The sequence below is a fragment of the Phaenicophaeus curvirostris genome, chromosome 3 (genome assembly GCF_032191515.1).
Source record: "Phaenicophaeus curvirostris isolate KB17595 chromosome 3, BPBGC_Pcur_1.0, whole genome shotgun sequence".
NCBI classification, from domain to species: domain Eukaryota; kingdom Metazoa; phylum Chordata; class Aves; order Cuculiformes; family Cuculidae; genus Phaenicophaeus; species Phaenicophaeus curvirostris.
In genome coordinates, this window is record NC_091394.1 from 33,949,323 (window position 1) to 33,971,664 (window position 22,342).

Here is a 22,342-nt window from a genome sequence, read left to right on the forward strand (position 1 = left end):
AATTAATCAACAGATAGTTTTCAGGTAGTATCCACCATGAATAAGAGTGGGCCAAAAGGCAGATACAGGCTATGAAGAAAAGTGTTTTCAAATGATCTTCAGCATAAAAATAACCGTATCATTCTCATTTTCAGTGTTAGTATTTAGTACCTTTTAAAAGAATCAGAAACACACATCCCAGATGATTTTGGAAATAGCGCTTTATTTGCCAGTGAATATCCAACTTGTAACGCTTGCATCTTTGCTTGACAACCTTCAAATTGATTAAATACTTAAATCTACAGCTCCAGTGCACAGCTAATAGATATCTAAATCTTAACAAAAAAATTATCAGTGCAAAATTAAAAATTCAGTATGCAGTTGAATGCATTTTTAATAAAGATATTTGGGCTTTGAGCACATATAAATGAAATAATCTGGTAAGAGAGAAGCTATTTTCAGTCTGTGCTCAAAACAATCAAAAGTTCTCCACACCCAATTCTAAAGACAGGCAAGAACTAATTTTTTCTTTTTAGATGAAAGTCTCAGCTTTGTTACCACATTCATCACGAGTACATAAGCTGAAAAACATTAGAGGTCACCTTCCATTCAAATAGCGGTTGTTCTAAAAGAGGCCTTCTTATTTTTCATGTGCAGGATACTTTTGAGACATCTACATTTTTTCCATCCACAACAGAGAATTAACAACATTCCAGCATGCCCCAGTGTCGGCAAGTCCTCTTTTCAGTCCAGATACACGATGATGATGATTGATGAAGGTTTTCGGCCTACGGTAGCAGGCAGAGCAGCTTGGCAGGAATTCAGTGTTATTGAAAGAAATCTCAAATGCTTATTCCATCTCCTCTACTAACCTTAATCACACTATCAACATGCTGCCAGGAATGAAGCCTTGACACCAAGCCATAAACTTACACAAGCAACCATTGTTGGCATATTACTGCAGGTAAATGGTAAATTCTGTTTATTTTTACCTGTTTCCATTTTATATTGGACCCCAGTTAAATTATGGAAAGATATTTCCTGGAGTACCGGTTAGCTTGCAGCAAATTTCATTAAGGTACTGTGTCTCATTTTGCTTGGTTAATGAACTGATTAAGTGAACTTCTGCGGTTACATTGCTGTTAACTGCAAGTTTCAAATAAAACAAAGCAATACAGGAGCTTCACATATTCTCTAAGAGTTACAGTTAGTAAGAAAGCATATCAGTACTACAAGCATTTTAGCACTAATCTGCTCATTTGTTATGCTGATAGAGAAACAAAATCTTTCCCCAGCTGCTTTGTAAAGTTCCAATGAGCTTATCCCAAGTAAACCAACAGCATGTCAAATATTTAAGGTAAATACTGTACTAGCTACAAAGCTAATACAACGACTGATAAGCTTCTCATGATTGCTTTTGAGCTTGTTTTGGCTTTGCTTAGAACAGTAAAGCTTAACAAGAGAGATCTGAGACATTTACAGAGAGAAAATTATTTGTTTTCCAAGCTCACATCACCATTTTGTTAGGAAAACCCATTTAAATTTCAACTCTACTTCGTAATACTGAACATACAACTGAAAAGCTGGAATTACAACTGGATTTAAAACTCTGTTGAGATCTTTCATTGCTGAAGCGTCGAAGTAAAGTATTCTGTAAAACAACCTGGTTTTCCTGAAATCTATGAAAGGAGTTACAGTACTCCCAGTGAATTCTCCGCTCTCTATGGCTGGAACCTATTACACCTACTTTTAGGGAAAGGGCTGTGCCTGCACATTGGGATAGTTAATGTTACATTAGTCTGTTTTCCCAAATGATCCAACTCTCTGCAGATGGGAGAGGACTCCAGTTTGCAACTCCCTGAGCTGATGTAGTCACACAATGTAATTTCCAGTTCCACCTTCCAACAAATGAAGAAATACTAACATTCCACCTGCCCTGAACAAAACAAGCATAGATAGGCACTTAAGTAGAAAGCATGCAAACTTTTTCTCCCAAACAAAACCAGTAGAGGAAATTGTCCTTCTTTCTTACTTGTTTTGGCTTTCCAAAAGAATCTCAGTTTCAGTCAGAAACAATGAAGTACTGGCACAAACCCAACATTGGTAAAAAAAGTAAGGTCTTAAAAAGAAACATATTTGGCCAGTTCCTTCTCCATCTCAGAATACTGCTCTTTGAGGCGCTCCATAGCTTTTCTGTGCTCTTCATCCACCTCTGTTTGTTTGCTTTGTTGTTCTTTCATGAATTCCTCCCAGTGGGCTACGCGCTTCTCTTCACGTGCCATCAGCTTGTCCATCTGAAGCTGAGAAAGGGAAATTATAAAGTTTTAACAATCATTTCTAGATTAAAATTGAGGGTTTCATGATCTACTGGGCTTTTACTTTAGCAGAGGAAAGTGCAACTAGCAAGAAAACAAATGAAAAAGTGAAGCTAAAAAGAAAACATATTTTATAAAGTACAGTCAATTCAAAACAAATGGTATAATATCTACAGCACTATAAATGTTTATGATACTATTAATGTGACAGCATTAGGAAAAATAGTTTTCTATGCTACAGTCTGATGAAAATTAATTGAATAAATAAATTGAAAGGCACTTTAAAGTTACTAGCCCACCTACTTTGCTTCTGTTAGTTTCTAACGAGCATACTTGTTGCATTTTTTGCTCCTGTGACTACTGACAATGTTAGAAGTACTGTAAGCAACTGACGTATACCTGTATTATCTCACAAAGATTTTCTTTTAAAATAAACTTCTGATTTTGGGAACATGGCATTCAGTGCTTTCAGCCCCTTAGCTATGGGGGGGGAAAAATCAATAAATAGACAATGCTTTTTTTTCCTTGCCCTTTTTTATTTTTCTTTTCTTGCATTCACACAGAAAGAAGCTGCCTACCAACAGAGGCAGACTCAGGGAGTCCACTGTTCTGAAAGTAACCAGAATAATTAAGTAAAATGCATCCAATTTTCAATTATGTGGTCTTAAAAAACTGAGAATCTGCATGTAGTACAATAAGAACAGATAGGTCTCTATTGTATATGACACAGGTTAAAAATGTACTGGAAGCATTACCACAGCTGATTTATGAGGCAACTACTAGGCCCAATGTATTTCACATTTCACAGAATCACTAGGTTGGAAGAGACCCACTGGATCATTGAGTCCAACCATTCCTATCAATCACTAAACCATGCCCCTCAGCACCTCAAACTACACATTGTGCAGAGTTATGCATGTCCATTTTTAAGGTATATGTGCATTACCAGAGCTTAAAGGATCCACTTCCAACAGTCTAAATAACATTTGAGGTTTTATGTCAAATATGTGTAAATAGAATGTTTCTGCATTTCACAACAAATCACAAAAGTTAATAAAATACATATAAATTATAAGCCAACCCTTCAACCTACTGCTCTTTTCTTGACATTTGCTACTTTCCCCTTGAATGTCTCATTTGTCAAAACAAAAATATTTTTTACATTCTTGAATACATCTTTAAAACTAGAAAAAAGCCACATTTCTATTTTACCATAATGCTTATGTTCAGCATAGTTATCAGATACTAGTCATGATGAAAAGCCTCTAACAAAAAGGAAATCGTGAAATACAGTATAACAACATAGACATTCCATGTTTTGAAACTGACAGTTAGTGTTTCTGCTTCAGCCAACTAGCTCCCACTGTGATTAACATCTTCCTCTAAAAATAAGTTATTTTTCCTGTCACACTTTTGTACTGCTTAGTTTCTGGTAAGTTTGATTCCTTTCACTCTTATCTTGGGCAGGTAAAGAGAAGCACTATCCAGAAAGACAGATCATAGACACATCCAATAGGCATGTCAAAATGAGACATATTTGTGTGGATTGCTTGCATGCAGTTATTAACAGTCTGGCCTCCTTATATTACAAATGCTGAAGTCAATAAATCCAGGTAGTTGCCTTTTACGTTTGCTCCGTGTTCTGGCAAGAGAGAGGATTAATCCTTCTCCCATCCCTTTTAATATATCAGCAATGACTATTCTGTATGTAAAGTACTTCTGTGTAGGAGTAAATACTATCACACATCAGGCATTTTCGTCAACTAAAGGCAATGGGAACCTATTTATGTAGTCCTCATCACACTCTGTGCATTATTCAAGACCACATACCGGGGGTTAAATACACTATTTTTGCTATACAGCATTTTATACACATTGTAACAACATGCCAAAATCCCCTTTGTTTACAAAAGATGCAATATCAGCTACTAACAAAATACAGCAGTATATACAACTAGTTTGACTAATACACTACTTCATATTTGACAGGTTTTTGAACTGCCAGTGTGTCACATACTTTCTGATAGCACCTACCCAAACATTTCAACTAGACTAACCCATGCTCCTCATAACATGAATTGTTTGCAAGGAACATGAAACTCATGCTGCTACTTACCATTTTCATTTTCCACTGCACCATTCCTACCTAAGGATATTAAATCATATACATAAAATATCTGAAGACATTTTAAGAACATACAATAGGTAAGTTTAGTTTATCAAAAAATTGCAGTCTAACCCCTTTCTCCTACCAAAAAGCACCTTGCCTTCTGGTGCTCAATCAGTCTTCAGCTTATTCTGGCCCAGGAGAATTGACATTGCAAATTAAAGTGATACTATCGGCCAGGCTGTGTACATTGCCTAATCTACGCCTACATAAACATTTAAATGGTTGACTACTGAGAAGCAACTGTTGTGAGTGCTTTTTCTTTAAACATACAAACGCAAGCAGCATTCTAGTGAAATGGTAACTAAGAGTGAAATTTATGTTGGAAATAAAGTAACTCCACGTAACTGCAAGCTACACCTTTAAAAAAGTAAGAAACTGCAGATATGAATAACCCCTTTAGGAAACAAACAAAAAAATAGGCCATGCTAGAGCAAGCAAGAAGGAATGACAATAAATACCAACAAAAAGACAGTGACAACTTGGATACTGTTTATACTCTGCCTTTCTAGTAACGATTTGGAAAAACCCGCTGTTGCTTCAATGCACACCTTAGACACTGAGGCTCTCCCTCCTAGAAGACACACTCAAGCCCAAGAATTTCCCAGCAGCACCTCCAAATCACTAACACTGATGGCTGCTGAGTGGATATGTTTGTGTATTCGCTGTGTGAGATGGTTATCATCTTGAAACCAATCTTCCTATTTCTACCAAATGAACAGCTGTGTGAACAACAAAAACAACCAAGTGTGAGTCTCAATGGATGCTCACCTTAGGGCATAGATCTTTCAACAAAAGCATGTGTTGCACTGTAAACTTGCTTCTTATTAAAAGTTAAAGAATCCATGCAGGAGAGACCTATGAATGCCATAGCTGTGGTATAAACTTCAATGGGCACATCCATTTCTTTAAGCATCACAAAACATGAAGGAGAAATCTTGACTAAAGGCAGGTTTCTCCCATGCCCAACTGCAAGACTCAAGCTGTAACAGACATCATCCCTAGAGCTGGGGTACAAAAGACTTCCCTCATCCAAGTATCCTCTGCTGTCTCATAACAACTGCTGCCATGGTACAACTTTTTGTTTAGCAGAACACCAGTAACAGACTCTTGAGGACTCAGGCTCCCATGCAGGACATACTCCAGCCACAAAAAGATTCAGTTTTGCAGCACAGAAGGATAATGTTCACACTATAGCTCTGAAAGTACCCCTCAGGTTTGCCCTATATTATGCTTTCTTACCACAGCTTTCCATTCCTACCACATCCTCTTCATACCCAGTGCTATGAAGTTTATTGCTTTATTCAATTAAGCACAACACACAGGAGGAGAAGATAATGAAATCAACGCACTGTGGAAAGACTATTGAGCCCTAACTGTAGTTGTAGCACAGCTAGAAAGCACAGAGGTCTATACAGGCAAATGAATAGTCTCTCTTTTTAAACATGCTGTTGGTAGCCATGAAAAATCTTCAAAATACAAAGCTTTTCAAGATATATAGACACCTTGGCATTGACTTGTACTGGCTAAGTGAAAAGCCACTCTCAAAAAGCAGTTTCCAAAAGTCAATACAACTACATATATTAGTGAACTGTAGAGACAATCCTCAGTGTATTTTGCACTATTAATTAATAATTTCCAGATATATAGATCTGCAAAAAGTTTGCTTTCCAGAAAACAACACACATAAAAGTTTAGAGCATGCCTGGTCAATTAATTTCCAGGGTGATTTCATAAAGGTGAGAAAAATTGTATCTTCACTTTAAGATAACAGAATTCAGGTTATTTTCCATCAAATTGTAATTGAGGAAACTTTACAATGTTGTATTATATTTCTCACTATGCAATGCCTCACTATTTAAAACTCAAGAAATAACCTCAAAGAATTTAAATATTAATACAAACTGGTGCTGCTATCTTAAATGTCAGGGTTCCTAGTTATGACGCATTAAATCACAGCACATTTAAACTCATGCTGAGTAGAAAAGAGCATGTTAACACCATTTAAGAGAAGCAATCTTTGAAATACATACATTCTCTTGCTAAATGTGAACTGAAACTTGAAACAAAAAGTTAAGGATCTAGGTATCTCTTACAGCTTGCTGACACAAGTATGATACCAGTAAAAAGAATGACCAGCGTCTAGAGAATCTGTATCACCTCTGTAACGCTGATAAACCAAATATGCAATAAAACTTTCATAAGTTAAGAACAAGCTATCATGACTACAATAATTGTTAATAATTCATACTCCAGTGTTTGTATGTTCTCAGAAATTTTGCATTCAGGAAAGGTTTAACAACATTCTAAGCAACCTCAAACATGTTACAGTGTCTCAGTGGTTTAGGTTTAAAAAAAAAGTAAATTCACTCCTAACAGAATAAATACATTCTAATGAATTATTGGACTTCCAAAATCGTAATGCATACATAAGGTAAAAAAGCCAGCCATATGTAGAGTAGTCCATGTTTTGAGATGTCAGAAATATATGATGAAATATATTTTTACTCAAAAAAACTCTAGTTCACATACTCCAACTCACAAGATGGTTTTGGTGTTACAGAGCTGCAGAATATTCCAGGATCAATCTCTATTTATTTCCCCAACCTGATGTATTCCCTGGGCGCACACAAACAGGAAAATCAGTACACTTCCATAAAACAACTCTTCAGAGTACAGCCTAATTTTACTTCCTACATTTTGTTATTTCAAGCACCTGCTAAAACAAGAAAAAAAAAAAAAAGGTAAAATAACTATAGTCTACACTTACAAGTAAAAAAAAACAACCAACCAAACACAAAGAACATGAAATCTTTCTGGCAGACTTAAATTAAGGCTCAGACTTAATTATAAATTAGGTCAGACTTAATTATAAATTAGAAAATAGCACTTAATAAGGCCAATATAGCCACCTCAGAGAATATATAAAGTTCCATCGTTCTCCTCCAGTCAAGAAGTGTAAATGAAACTGTTTTGGTATTTAATTGTATAAACCTACCACTACATGATAACAAGACAGAAGCCAACATTAGGACACCACATTCAGGCTTCAAACAACTGATTTTGTTCTCAGGTAAAAAACTCATGACCTTTGTAACATGGGTAAATTGCTGTATGAACTAAAGCATGCAGACAGATGTACCCGAGCCAAGATGAAGCCTTAGGTAATTAATGATATTGTGTGGTATCGGTACAATATTTAGGCAGGAACAGAACAGTTGAATCTCAATAATTAGCTATAAATTGTAATGCTTTAAGCACTGGAAAATCCAGTGTTTCCTGCCATGCCGTAGATTTCTATTTGAACCAAAATTTAGCTGTCAGCAATAGGAGATTATGCTTTAGACTTCTACCTGTGTTACTGACTGGCACTTACTATCATCTACTGCACTTTTACCTCACCTGAAAAGATCTACAAGGTAGTACAGTGTTTCTCATGGCTGTTGATATGGCAAAATTTGCATAGATTTTTCTGTTTGTTTGTTTAATCAGAGAATTGTCTCCTCACCCCAAAACTCTTAGAGAACTCCAGCTCTATCCTCTCAAGTTTCCACCTTCAGACCACACTGATACAGCTTTGTCTTGTCTTTGACTGCTGGTTATCTGTTCTTTCAGCAACTCCTCTTCTCCAAACAGCATTTCAGCCATTCTGCTAGAAGTTCCTTCAGTCACGCAACAGAACATAAGCCATAGCAAGCTGTTAAACTTCATGCTCCACATGTAACCTGAACACTTGTCCTCAATTTCTGTCTTTCAATATAACTTTATAAATACAAGGGCTTGGGAAACTCAGATTAAGTGTAAATCCGTTCTGTGCTCGTAACAGTGCCATTACTTTTATGAATAATTTTTTATACTTAGACATCACTAAATTTGGAAGATTTTCAGCTTTCATGCTCCTGTAAAAAGTTGAAAGCAGTTTTGAGTTAAAGTTTCATAATTCGGTTTAGATATAAAACAAAGCTTGTCTAAATTACAAATATAGCTGCTGCCTTATTATTTCCTGTTCTGGGAATTCCCTTTGCTGTGTTAGCAAATTTATATATTTTGGCAGTGATATAATTCATATTCCTTTTATATCAACACCTAAGTTAAGACATTAGGGTTTTTTTGAAATCTAATCTGATTATAAAACCATTTTCTCACTCAATAGTGCATACACAGCTTGAACTTGAAAGATGGTAAAGCTTTCTTGTATACAGTACTGACTCACATGAGTTGGCTGTATTTCTTTCTATCTTTATTTGTCATTGATTATGCAAATAAAACCCCTAACATTTGTAGAAACATCAAATTTTTCAGTAAACTTTGTTTTTAATATCACTTGGGCCTTTTTTGCTGAAATTAAAGAAGAAAACAACCAAAAAAACCCCAAACTCAAAACTCCCACCATGTGAATCAGAGACAGGCTTTGAGAAGTGTTACCATACTAGTTTATGCTACAAGCAACCTAAGACCATAATGGGAAGTGTAAGGTAGGTTCAAGTACATGCCTGTACCCTTCCACATAAAAATAGTTAAATTAAGAAAATAAAAAGACAAAAAAAATTTACAAAATTTCTTGAAGCCTTCTCTAGATTCTCACAGAAGTTTAGATCAATCCGCAGCTTGTACTACTAACTAAATATTATTGATATGGATGGGAAGACTACTCAGCCAGACAGGGTATTCCATGAATGCTTGTTTCAATGACACTCCTGTAATCACCAATTACTTTACATCCTAAATGAAAATGTGGTAGGGACAACGTAATTTGCCTCTTGTTACTTGAGCAGAAATTGAATTAATTTCACTGAGGGCTGATGACACCAATCACCTGACACCAGATCTTACCAAAAAAAGGTTTTTCCAGAACACATAATTTCAGAAAGAAAAGTAAGGAAAAATTGTTTCTCTTCAACTGGCTCCACTACCATGGCAATTTTTACCTATAATTTAGAAAAAGGTACCTACCTGTTACTACTCACATTGGGTAATTTTCAAGCCAAGAAGTCTTACTATACAAGCTTAAGAAAACGCTACAAATCCTGAAAAACTATTAGTATTTCTCCACTGCATATAAAAAAGATGAGTGGAAACATACAGCTAATGTTTTTAAAATAACAGCTACAATTCTTACTAAGTGACTGCTCATTTTATAAGGTATACATTTTTTTAATTAAAGTTTTACTTCAAACAAACAGTGGTGGGACTATAAGAATTTCCTACTTAAGCTCTCTATCAATATCTACACTAATGTTAGACACAAGCAAACCTTGTCAGGGTTCAGCAGAGTAGGGTCCGCACAGTACCAGTATTCAACTGCAACTGGACTGCCCATCTTCACTGATTACAAAAAGGAAAGAAAAACATGGCTATCAGCTTACATAAATCAACGTACAGCCTGTTTTGCATGATGGCCACAGAAATGTCTTCAGTTTTTCTAAACCAAATGATTATAAATAACATTTTTCAAGTAAAAAGATAACACAGGAAGACAATCATGAAGGAGTAATGAGAAAACATGACACTAATTTCTTGTATAATTTTCCAGATTTTAGATTCAGAGCACATGTATTCCAAATGAGCTAAGTGTAGCCAACTGAAAAGATTCCAATGATTCGCATGTTCCTATAATATAGCCCTTCATTAAACAACCCATCCACAAGTGAAAAAAACACTTCCTTTTCAACAAGCAATATATATAATATGGTAAATGTTCTCAACTAACTAGGAAAGATTTACATTTCCATTCTGGTAGGTTAGTAGGTGTTTTTTGTTCCACAGAAAATGATTTTTTTAATATTTAAGCTTTCCCTGTATGTGACAAATATTATAGTATGAGCTATGAGGGAAAATAAAGCAAAGGAAATAAAAAAAAATAGTTTCCATACATCAGGAGATTGTAGGAAGAGCAAGCGTTCCATTAACTTCGCAGTCAAAAACATATATGCTGCTGAAGCATGTGTTTTATAAGTGCAGAAATCACCCCGAAAGATGTTTTACTGCAAGTATATAAAGTACAGAAAAATATGCTTTTAAGTTTTGCTATACTGAAAGCAAAGAGACTTGCCGTAGATGCACAAGACTCTTACTTAGATTGCACTATAAAAAGCTATGCATCCATTCTTTACCTTCCTCTCTTCACGCTCCCTCTCTTGGAGTCTATTGATCATATCGTTGGCAGCTTGCACTGAAATAACAAATTGTACTAGATCAGTCTGCTGTTCTAAATCAATCCTGAAAGGGATTTAAAAGGCATTTAAAAGGCTACTGCAATCAAAAATTATATTCTATCGTGTCACTTAACTCTGCATGAAAAAGATTTGTCAGGACGTGCCAAAAATGTTTTGCACTGATAACTGTATGTGGACATATCACCAAGCTGAACTCTTGTATGTTCAAGAAGCCAAAAGAGAAAGACAGCTACATCCTCTTGTGCCCATAATTCCTTAGTGTGGCTGGTGAGCTAGTGTGTGCTACTCAGCACCTCAGAAGACATCAAAAAACCTCTCAAGTCAGTAAGTAGAAACAGGTGATCAAGCCCTATGTTTTACTTGGGGTCTTTTTTTAAATTTTTTTTCCCCAACAAATGTAAAATGTGATTTAGTATAAAAAACTCAAATAGAGAATGTCTTTATAATGGAGCCAGCCTCTTTTCTTGTAAGACTAAGCCTAGGAAAACTTGTCAATGGAAATAGGAACTGTATTCCTACGCAGATTTTTTCCTACCTTATTTAAGATTTAATTAATGCAGACTAAAATAATTTCCCCAAAGCAGTCATTTATTCCACTAAAACATCCTAGTATTAAGAACTACCTTACTTATTTATCATCAGCTTAAATCTGGTGACTTCTCACACCAGAGGGGAGGTTTCTGCCTCCCTGAGGACTTCCAGTTACAGAACAGGTTCACTGCCCCCTGTAGCTGACCAGGAGCTGGGAGCACTACAACTCAGAGCATCTCTGGTGGCTGAGCCTGAGCCACTCAGGACCATTAGAATGCAGTGGCAAGTGACAGCTGTAGCAGACTCCCTGTGGCAGTGGATGGAGGCTCCCCCCTGTTGATATGATTTGTCATCTAGGGAGGTTTACTGCTTGCCATGAGTTCACATTCAGAATGTTGAAGAGAAGCTACTGAGGCTTGGACTGTTACCCTTGGTGCTCTTCCATGTAGACACTAGTGGTACTCAATGTGATCTGAGAAATATCAGGAGTGACTAAAGGGATCTGGAGAGAGTGGTCAGGCATGGGGGCTCCAAACAGCGTTCTCCTGAACCTTTCTAGTCAGGGGGACTCAACAGATCTTTGAGGTTAACTGCTGGTTGCACAGTTGGTGTGGGCAGCAGATTTTCAGTTTCCACCACCATAAGACCCATCTGAGCATCAACAGCCACTTGGAAGAGATGGGACCCACCTGACTAAACAGAGCAAAAGTACTTCTGCCAACAGGCTGGCCAACCTGATAGGGACAGTTTTAAACTAGAAATGACAGGTGATAGAGTGATACCTGAAAAAAAAGAAAGTAAGGAAGTTTGGGATAGGGTAGGCAAACCAAGGATCAGGTATGACAGTAGCAGAAAGGAAATAGCACCCTTTTCAAGGATCGCCTCCTCCAAACTCAAAGGTCCATCCCAACAAGTAGGATACCAAGCAAAGGTGGCAGGAGGCCTGCATGGATAAGCCAGGAGCTTCTAACTGAATTTGGACTTAGAAAGGAAGTGTTTAGAAGGTAGAAGTAGATGTAGGTGACCCAGGAGGCATACAGAGTTGCTGTCCAATTGTGCAGAGACAGGGTTAGAAAAGTCAAGGCTGATTTGGAGTTGAATCTGGCAAGGGATGCAAAGAGATTCTACAAGTATGTAAACAGCAAAAGAAAAAACAAGGAAATTGCAAGCCCTCTGTTGAATGAGGCAGGAGAACTGGTGACAAAGAACATGGAAAAGGCCAAAGCATTTAATGCCATCTTTGTCTTTACCATAAAGACCAGCTTTCAGGAATCTCAGGTCCCTGAGACCAGAATAAAGTCTGGAGCAAAGATGAGTTATTCTCAGTGGAGAAGGACCAGGTTAGGGAGCCTTGGGGCCTTACAGGTTGCATCCACGGGTGCTGAGGGAGCTGGCTGATGTCACTGCGAGGCCACTCTCTCTTTGGAAAGTCACTGGGAAAGGTTCCTGAAGACCTGACTCCTACCTTCAAGAAGGGCAAGAAAGAAGATCTGGGTAACTACTAGCCAGTCAGCCCACCTCAGTCCTGGGAAAGGTGATGGAAAAAGTCCACCTGGAAGCATTCCCAGAGTCATAAAGGAGGAGGTGACTGGGAGGAGTCTGCATGAATTTATGAACAGGAAATCATCCTTAACTGATCCAGCAGTCTTCCACAATGCAGTGACTGGCTTGGTCAGATGAGCAGAAAGTAGGCAATGTTGTTTACCTCCGCTTCAGTAAGGCTTTTGATGCTGTCTCCTGTAACATTCTCACAGATAAACTAACAAAGTATGGGTTAGTACGGGACAGTGAGGTGGACTGAAAACTGGCTGAACAGACAAGTCTAGAGTCTGTGATGCACAAAGTCAAGTTAGAGGCAATTCAATAGTGGTTCACCACAGGGGTCAGCACTGTGGTCTCAGTCAGTGACCCAGATGCTGGAGCTGAGTGCACCCTCAGCAAGTTTGCAGATGATACAAAACCAGAAGAAGTTGCTGACAGATTATATGGTTGTGCTGCCATTCAGAGGGACCTTGAGCAAGTGGAGAATTGTACCGAGAGGAATCTTATGAAGTTCAACACAGGGGAATAACAAGTCCTGCATATGCGGAGGAACAAACCCAGGTAGCAATGCATACCGAGGACAAACAATACAGACTTGTGGGGAAAAAAAAAAAAAGCAGCCAACAGCATCTGGGGCTGCACTTGGAAAAGCACTGCCAACAGGTCAAAGGAGGTGACCCCTTCCTCTCATCTCAGTGCTGGTGAGGCTGCACCTATGGTAATGTGTCCATGTCTGGGCTCCCTAGGAAATGAAAGAGATGGACTTACTGAAGGAAGTCCAGTATGTGGCCACAAAGATGATTAAGGAACTGGAGTTTTGTTCATATTAGGAGAGGCTGATAGACAGCTCAGACTGTTCAGCCAGGAGAAAATAAGGCCCAGGGTGCAGATGTCATCAATGTGAATAAATATCTGATTGAAGGGAATGAAGATTAGGGAGCCAGATTCTTCTCCACAGTGCTCAATGACAGGACAAGAGGCAGTGGGCACAAATTAAAACACATGAGATTCCATCTGAACAGAAGAAAACAATTTTCTTCCAGTGAATGTGGCCAAACACTGGTATAGGTTGCCCAGAGAAGTTGTGGAGTCTCCACCTGTACAAAGATTCAAAACTCAACTGGACACAGCCCTGGGCAAATGGCTCTAGCCACCCTTGTTTGCACAGCGAGGTTGGACAAAATAATCTCCAGAGGCTCCTTCCCACCTTGACCATTCTGTGATTCTACTGCTGATGACGTATCGCGCAGCTGACCATTAGAAAGTCAGGGAGTAACATCCTGCACTCCATTTAGAAGGTATTAGAACATATGCCTTATTTATATGACTAAATTTTAAGTTTCAAATACTTTCCTTCCATTGTTTTCTGTGTACAGCATCATTTTCTATTCTGCCAGATGCCATTTAAATAAACTGCATGAAAATAAATGCTTATACAACATACTATACATAAAATATATCAAACCCCACACTGGCATGTAAACTGCATAAATTTTGCAGCTAAAGCCACAATAACAAGCGATGTGCTTACATCTCTTGAATGCTTCATTCAAATTGTCATGCATGGCCTGCTCACACTTAGGAAGAACGTGTTCATTTGTTTCAAAGATTGTGTTCTTTAGATTTTCAAGTACTCGTAGTTCTCGGAGGCCACGTTTTTCCTGCCAGAAGAATTGAAAGACAGTGAGTGGCAAACAAGGAATTCCACTTTCTAAAATTAGATGGCTACCCAGTTCCTAAACTAATAGCTTTATCTCAAAGACTATACGTTGTCTATTAAAGTGTTGCTGCATTTATTTACTACAGTTGATAAAACAGTTTTGTAAAAAAAAAAGAGCATAATGCTCCATTCTTTATAAACCAAAGAAATATCTTGTATGACACTTTCTGGCCCTTGTGAGAAAAGTCAGTATTTTCTAATAAAAACATTGTACTTGTACTATTTTATATAGATAATTTACAAACAACAGAGAGAAACAGAGTTTGAAAGCACTGAATTTTTATAACTTGACTGCTACAGTGAAACAATATAGCAGTGATTTTTCATCCCTGATGTCTGACCTTCCTGATTTAGCATGGTGCAAGTAAATTTGTTTTTACTGAAGCAATGAAGTCAAGACTAAAATATAATATACACAGCTGACTAAAGAAGCAGCCCCTCTCCTGGCTCAGTGATTATCATGATTAATTACAAGAACAAGCTCTTGCTTTACTGTTTACATTAAAAAAAAACAACGCACAATTTTCTAAAGTCACAACATTACTTTCACTCTGAATTTCGCTTGCACTTTCCTTTAGACAATGAAAAGGATTCTGAAATCTGCTCCAGGTTGCTGCCTGCCCCCTTCTCCTTTTTCAGATAATTAGAATGGTTTGGGTTGGAAGGAACCTTAAAGTCAATCCAGTTCCAACTCCCCTCCTGCCATGGGCAGGGACACCTCCCATCCAACCTGGCCTTGAACACCTCCAGGGATGGGGCAGCCACAGCTTCCCTGGGCAACCTGTGCCAGTGCCTCATCAGTGTCTTTTTCCACCTCTTCAGTTAAGAGTAGAGCCGCACACAAGCATTCCTGTACTGAAAGTTGCTAATCATAAAGCAATTCTAGATCATAAAAAATACCACAGTGCATGAAGTGGGCAACTAGATCACCATACCCATTCCAAAACTCCAAAAACAGAGGTACAGACAAGTGAAGTCACTTAATAGAACTGATTTCCTGAATGCCAATCTATATTCTTTACACACTTTACATTAATAATTGAAAGAAACTGCTTATGTCCTACTACAACCAAAAAATTTCAGGTACCTCAAAGTTACCATTTCTTCAAAAAAATCACACTTGTTTCTAAGTTGTAAAAATGTAAATAACCCTCTCCTTTCTATTTTTGCCCTAGAAGTATAGAAAAGAAACTAGATTTCAATAAAGGGTTTAAGAACAGATGAATTTTGTCTAAGAAACAGAATAAGGCTTCACGTGCAATGACAGAAATATATGAATTATAACTATAAAGATAAGAGCTACAATTTTGTAATTGAGTGTAAAATTTTCCTTCCTGTGAAAAACCATGTGCAACTATTTACTGTATCCTGTAACTTATTTCAGAAAAACAAAGAAAAGAAATAATTCCTTAAGACACATAAGCCCATAAGACACGCATCTCACATGATGTTACTTCAGGCGCTTATTTTGCTAAACCAGTACAGAGATAAACTAGACCTACTTGAAACAAGAGATACAACAGTGGGTGGTGAGGGAAGCATTTTAATATCATCTGCACACTAGAAGTCTGAGGTATAACTGTATTTTCAGGACTAATTTTAAATTTCATGTTCTGTAAGAATCTGCTCAGAAATAGACTTTTTGTTGGCGTAAGATTCTGCTTTTCTAGACTTTTGCTGCCACCTTGTGGAAACTGAATTACACTTTTGAAGCAAAGTTGTGTATAAACTTCTACACTTCCTGTACTTGAGCCTTCCTTGCAGCCAAACAGATAACATTCATTCAATTTTTAATTATTTTCTTACCTAGCATAAAGTGTTGCTCTTCTCCTCCAGAAAAATTACTTTCTTTCATGGAACAAAAAATTAAAGCAAAATTAAATTACAACTGTGCTAGCTGAATCCAGCCGAAGCACAAAGCAGTTTCTTAATGAGATGTAAACCTATACCAGCCAACAATATTTTCCTCAAACAAACAAGACTTCTCTAAGATGTTAGGACTACATCAGTCTCCTACATCAATACACCTGCCATTCTTTTGCAGGAAAATATTTACACCCCTTTCAGAACCTCTTATTTAGAAAGACCTAAATTACAGCCTTGTTTACTGAAGATGCAGACACACACTACAGGTGTGTTAAACTATTTTGGGGAAGAAATATGTGCCAAGTATTTCTTAAGAAAATGATGTACATATTATAATCTCTAAAAAGATACTAAAAATGTTTCAAGGCTCAGACTCTGAACTTTACAGCATGCGATACAACACAAATACTTACTTCAAATTCTTTAACAAAGTAACGTATTTCTCCCTGAATTACTGGTCTGTGATCCAGTAGTCTTGAATAGATTTCTCCAACATCTAGAAGGTTAATGAAAATCAGATTTTTAGGTTTTCTCTCACACTCCATCCTAGACTACACAACTCAAGGCAGCACACCAGACTTCAATACAAGAGGTGGTACTGCTCACCAAATACATACGCTATCAAAAGAATACCAGAATAAAATTTGTAGGCCATCCATCTATTTAGCAAACGACCAATTTGGATAAAATGCAATGAATCAATATTCTAGGTGCCACAGACACCTTTCTATGAAGGTGGATGTTCGTTCTTCCACCTCTAAGCACACTCCATGTCAATCCTTCTCCTCCACAGTATAACTTCCATTATTTAAACATTAACAATGTTAAAAACTTGATGCAGAGCAGAACTAAAAGGTGTAACACAAAACAGATTCACAGCTTAGAGTACGGGAGTTTTCTGCAGCAAAAGACAAAAAGAAAGCTCACTATGTAGGAAGCTCCTTATCATTTTCTTGTATTCCAAGGTCAAAAACTTGAACTTACAACATCAATATGTATGAGATATTAGCTTAACTATCATACAGAAAGGAAAAAAAAAGCCCATTAAATTAAAAAGCACCCTGATAGCACAGCATTCTAAGACTATTTTATGAAACATACACCATAGTTCCATCAAGCACTTTAAACTGATACTGAATTGGCACTGCTTTCTAAAGGAACAGTCCTACTTTTCCTCCCCTCTGCAGCCGTTTATTCTTCCTTGTGGCTTCTCCCTCTCTACTGTGTCCTCAAAGATTTGTTGAACAACCTGAACCTCTCACCTCATTCAAAAAAAGCACAGAATTATTATTTCATATACAGGGAACAACACAGTTAAAGTAAATAAGGCATAGGTGAAACCACTTCCAATCACAGAATCACTAGATTGGAAAAGACCTTTAAGATCATCAAGCCCAACAGTACCAGCCCACTACTAAACCAATATCCCTGAGCACCTCACTTACCTGCCTGTTAAATACCTCCAGGGATGGGGGCCCAACCACCTCCCTGGGCAAACTCCCAAATTCAAATGCTTCAGTGTACAGATTCACCAAGACAAAATGCAGGTGCTTCGGTGGAGAAGACAAAAGAAAGAGCTTCCCAGGAAAGTTGACGCCAGCAGAAGGTCCCTGTGGCAGATCCAGCTTCCTCAAATGAAGCCACAGAGCTGCCCGAGCTCCAGACTCCAGGACACAAAAGCCATCCTCAACATAAGAAGAATATGGAGTTGTTGGGACGGGTCCAGAGGAGGGCTACAAAAGATCAGAGGGCTGGAGAACCTGGGCTTGTTCAGCCTAGAGAAGGCTCCAAGGACATCTTATAGCGACCTCCCAGTACCTGAAGGTGCTACAAGAAAGCTGGGGAGGGTTTATTTACAAAGACTGGTAGTGATAGAACTAAGGCCAATAGCAATAAACTGAAGAGGGGCAGATTTAGGTTAAACATAATAAGTTTTTTTCACAACGAGGGTAGTGAGGCACTGGCCCAGGTCGCCCAGGGAAGCTGTGGCTGCCCCGTCCCTGGAGGTGTTCAAGGCCAGGTTGGATGGGGCCTTGGGCAGCCTGGTCTGGTGGGAGGCGTCCCTGACCACGGCAGGGGGGCTAGAACTGGATGATCTTTAAGATCCTTTCCAATCCAAACTATTCTGTGACTCTCCAGTGCCTCAGGCCTTGTCACAGCGCCGGGGAGCGGCTGAGATCAGTCCCTTCCCAGGGCCACGCTGCCCGTCCCCAGGCCCGGCAAGCCGGACAGCGCAGGGAGCGGGCACCGAGCTGGGCGGGTGGCCCCCCTTACCTTTAATGACGGGCTGGATCGGGGACCCGGCCGCCAGCGCCTCCCGCCTCCTCTCGCCGGGCAGCGGGGCCGCCCCTCTCCGCCCGGGGGACGCGGGGCCGGCCCCGCTCATGGCTCTGCGGCGGCGGCGCCCGCGCTGCCCGCCCGACTTCCGCCCCGCCAGCCCCACTTCCGGTCCGGCGCCACCGCGTGACGTCATCGCGCGCGCCGGCCACCTCGGGGAGGGCCCCGCGTCAGGGAAACCGAACCGAGCGAAACAAAGGAGATAAAAAAAAAAACAACCGCCGGAAAGACTCTTAGGGCTCGCTTGTTCGCTGGTTTGTGTTTTAGGAGAAGAAACAAGCGTTTATAGAATCGCAGAAAGGTTTGGGTTGGGAGTCACCCAGCTCCACCGCCTGCCGTGGGCACGGACACCTCCCAGCAGCCCGGGCTGCTCGGAGCCGTATCCAGCCTGGCCTCGAGCACCTCCAGGGATGGGGCAGCCACAGCTTCCCTGGGCAACCTGTGCTACCTCCACAGGGAAACATTTCTTCCTAATGTCTAAATCTCCCCCTTTTCAGCTTAAATTCATTGCACTCCCTGATCAAGAGCCCCTCCTCAGCTTTCTGGCAGGCTCCCCCCTATGCACTGGAAGTCTGCTCTGAGGGGTCCCTGGAGCCTTCTTTTCTCTAGGCTGAATGACTCCAACTCTCTCAGCCTGTCCTCGTATGGGAGGTGCGCCAGCCCTCTGATCATCTTTGTGGCCATCCTCCGGACCTGCTCTAACAGATCCACATACTTCCTGCGGTGAGGACTCCAGAACTGAATTCGGTACTCCAGTTGGTGCCTTGTGAGAGCAGAGTAATAGGGAGGAATCAAGTTCAGATACATCTGGTTGCTTTTGGGTGCAGTGAACGTGAATAGCAAACTGTTGAACTTGTAGTCTAATAGAATTAGGAACAGTCATCTGTTTGGGGATGTTGATTGATGAGAAGTTTGACATGAGCCAGCAATGTACGCTCACAGCCTGGAACACCAACCGTATCCTGAGCTGCATAAAAAGAAGCCTGGCCAGCAGGTCGAGAGAAGTGATTCTGCCCTCTATTCCTCTCTTGTGAGACCCCACCTGGAGTACTGTGTGAAACAAAGAAACTTACGCTTAATAGTTTAATTGCACCATTAAGGCGGGTACACTTTATTCAATGCTGGAGAAGACTCGGGATTTGTCCTCAGAGCGCTTCTGCCGAGCAGTGATTTCACGGAAAATTTATATACAAGATTGTTTTCAAATTCATACTATTTCCTCAAAATGACAACTGTACTTTATTCTGGGAACTTTCTTGCATATCCAGGGGGAACGCAATTAGGTCAGCTCAAAGTCGTTAAGGTGTGGCCATATCTGAGTGGTCAATCTAAATGACTCTGGGTGACAAAGGATAAGGGTCGTTAAGGCTATCCTAGTTAATCTTGCTCCTAACACATTACAGTTGATGTTCCATCCCACCATTTACAAATCACCATTTCATGTGTCCAGCTCTGGAATCCTCAACATAAGAATATGGAGTTGTTGGAATGGGTCCAGAGGAGGGCTACAAAGATAATCAGGGGACAGGAGCACCTTCCATAGGAGAACAGGCTGAGAGAGTTGGGCTTGTTCAGCCTGGAGAAGAGAAGGCTCCGAGGAGACCTTGTAGTACCTTCCAGTACCTGAAGGGGCTACAGGAAAGCTGGGGAGGGATTGTTTACAAAGACTTGTAGTGACAGAACTAGGGGCAATGGTTATAAACTGGAGAGGGGCAGATTTAGACTAGATATAAGGAAGAATTTCTTCACCATGAGAGTGGTGAAGCACTGGCACAGGTTGCCCAGGGAAACTGTGGCTGCCCCATCCCTGGAGGTGTTCAAGGCCAGGTTGGATGGGGCTTTGAGCAACCTGGTCTGGTGGGAGGTGTCCCTGCCCATGGCAGGGGGTTGGAACTGGATGATCTTAAGATCCCTTCCAACCCAAACTATTCTATGGTTCTATAAAAAAGGTTAAAAAAAGACATAAACCCCTATATGTTTATTTTAAAACCATTTGAGAGTGTCAGGATATTTTTAATATACCCCTTCCCCCCTAAATTAAAGCACATCAAATTCTTCAGTTCTTGGTTTTTCTTTTTTGTCATGTTATGTGTACACAATGCTCAGAACAGCTTAGTCCTCTTTTAGGTAGTTATATGTATAGTTTGGTCCTTGTTCCCTGCAGTACATGCCACGCTGCTTGATATCTCTATACAGTCAGTGATGGAAGAACTGGACCACAAATTAGTCTGCTGCAACGTACAGTGCCCTGACCTGGAATACCTGAAAGGAATCTCTTTACCTGCAACAATTACTATTGTATTCGTAGAAAGCAGAAATAGTATGTATTTCTTTGTTAGAAATCAATTCTGCCCATGTTCTATTCTGCACATCTTTTATAAGTAGGAGCGATTGCCTGGCTGAGGAAAAAAAAAAAAAAGGCTTTTTTAACTGTATGAAGCTATTAAAACAGACAAAACCTCCTATTATTAAATTCTGTGTCTCATCATCAAAGCCCAGAAACTGCCCACTGAAATAATTCTTTTTTTTTGACAATACATATTAACTTCTAAACACAGCCTTGAAAATGAGTCAGTTGGTTTTGTTGAAAATAACTCCCACAAAATCTGTCAAAACATGGTTAGAATTTGCTTAAGTAATAAAATGAATCTTACATTGGGAAGTGTTCAACACTTCAACTAAGTTATTATTAAATTCAGCATAAATATATAATCTAAAATAGCTTTTCACTCCTTCAGTCTTATGTATTCTGTAAATATTATTACTTTAAATAGGCAACAATATTGTTCCTTTTCACTTATATTTCCCCCACCCCACTAAAGTAACCATCTCTTGTAACCTATAGATTAGTATTTATATTTTTCCACTTGGATCCAAAGCATGTAAGAATTTGTCAATCCCCTATAAATTACACTAGTGCTTATATATTAATAATATCTGGAGATACTCCAGCTGGCTTGATGATCACTAATAAGTAGGGGTAGAATTGTTCAACTTTTCATTTTATCCCTTGCCAGTCTAGCTGTCATCCTTTCCTAGTCTCTCAGACAAATTATTTCCCCCTCTAAGCCCTATGCTCCAGCTATCTTTTTATTTGCTAAGGAGGAAATCCTGTACTTAAGAGGGTTTCTAACTACTGCATTTCTGGGAAAGCATATTCACATCACAAATGTCAGGTTTGGAATTACCGAACCACAGGGGCAAATCCTGTGACAGATAAGTACATTGGTTTCTACGAGTACTGTCCTGAAACCATTTCTCCTTTGTTTGAATACAAGAATATGCTTTATTTGCTGCATTTATGCCTGCTTCCCTGCCCTCCCCCCACACTTACTCTCACTGCCCTGTCAAATAGTCTTAAAACATATTTAGAAGAATTTAGGAGGACTTAGAGGTGAAGGCTATAAAAAGACAATACTTGCAGAGCCCCTAACCTGTCAGTTTGTAGGAAGTAGTCATCGAGTCACAAAAACATGGAAATAGCTGTGGCTTGCAGCATGAAAATCAACATATGCAGTCATCATATATTTTTTTGGAAGATGGGCTAAACAACCTCTGTCACTTTTCCCATGCAATGGAACCCGCTTTCTCTTTTAGGGATCACCCTGCCACTTCCCATTAGCGTTAGCAGCACTCTGAATTGTAAAATCTTAAGAAGAACGTGCCGAGTCCTGTCATTTCCCCCACAGGCTGTCTAGCGATGATAATC

The 22,342-nt window shown here is 39.4% G+C and overlaps 1 protein-coding gene across 1 annotated transcript; it reads right to left on the reverse strand.

The window, feature by feature from the left end:
• Nucleotides 1–182: 182 nt before the first annotated feature.
• On the reverse strand, nt 183–18,720 carry BLOC1S5 (biogenesis of lysosomal organelles complex 1 subunit 5). The gene is made up of 5 exons (XM_069853700.1): nt 18,571–18,720; nt 16,710–16,792; nt 14,242–14,371; nt 10,575–10,633; nt 183–2,279 (listed from the first exon to the last, which is right to left on the reverse strand). Exons 1-5 carry the CDS (start codon nt 18,680–18,682, stop codon nt 2,100–2,102), a joined length of 564 nt encoding a protein of 187 aa, XP_069709801.1. The 5' UTR covers nt 18,683–18,720; the 3' UTR covers nt 183–2,099.
• Between the last annotated feature and the right edge of the window lie 3,622 nt (nt 18,721–22,342).

What these genes read in the sequence shown, in the direction of transcription:
- BLOC1S5 (XM_069853700.1), bottom strand. Translation starts at nt 18,682, where the DNA reads ATGAGCGGGGCCGGCCCCGCGTCCCCCGGGCGGAGAGGGGCGGCCCCG. An exon ending in GATCCAGCCCGTCATTAAAG is followed by an intron (nt 16,793 to 18,570) that starts GTAAGGGGGGCC and finishes TTAACCTTCTAG; the next exon opens with ATGTTGGAGAAATCTATTCA. An exon ending in GAATGAAGCATTCAAGAGAT is followed by an intron (nt 10,634 to 14,241) that starts GTAAGCACATCG and finishes TTGTTATTTCAG; the next exon opens with TGCAAGCTGCCAACGATATG.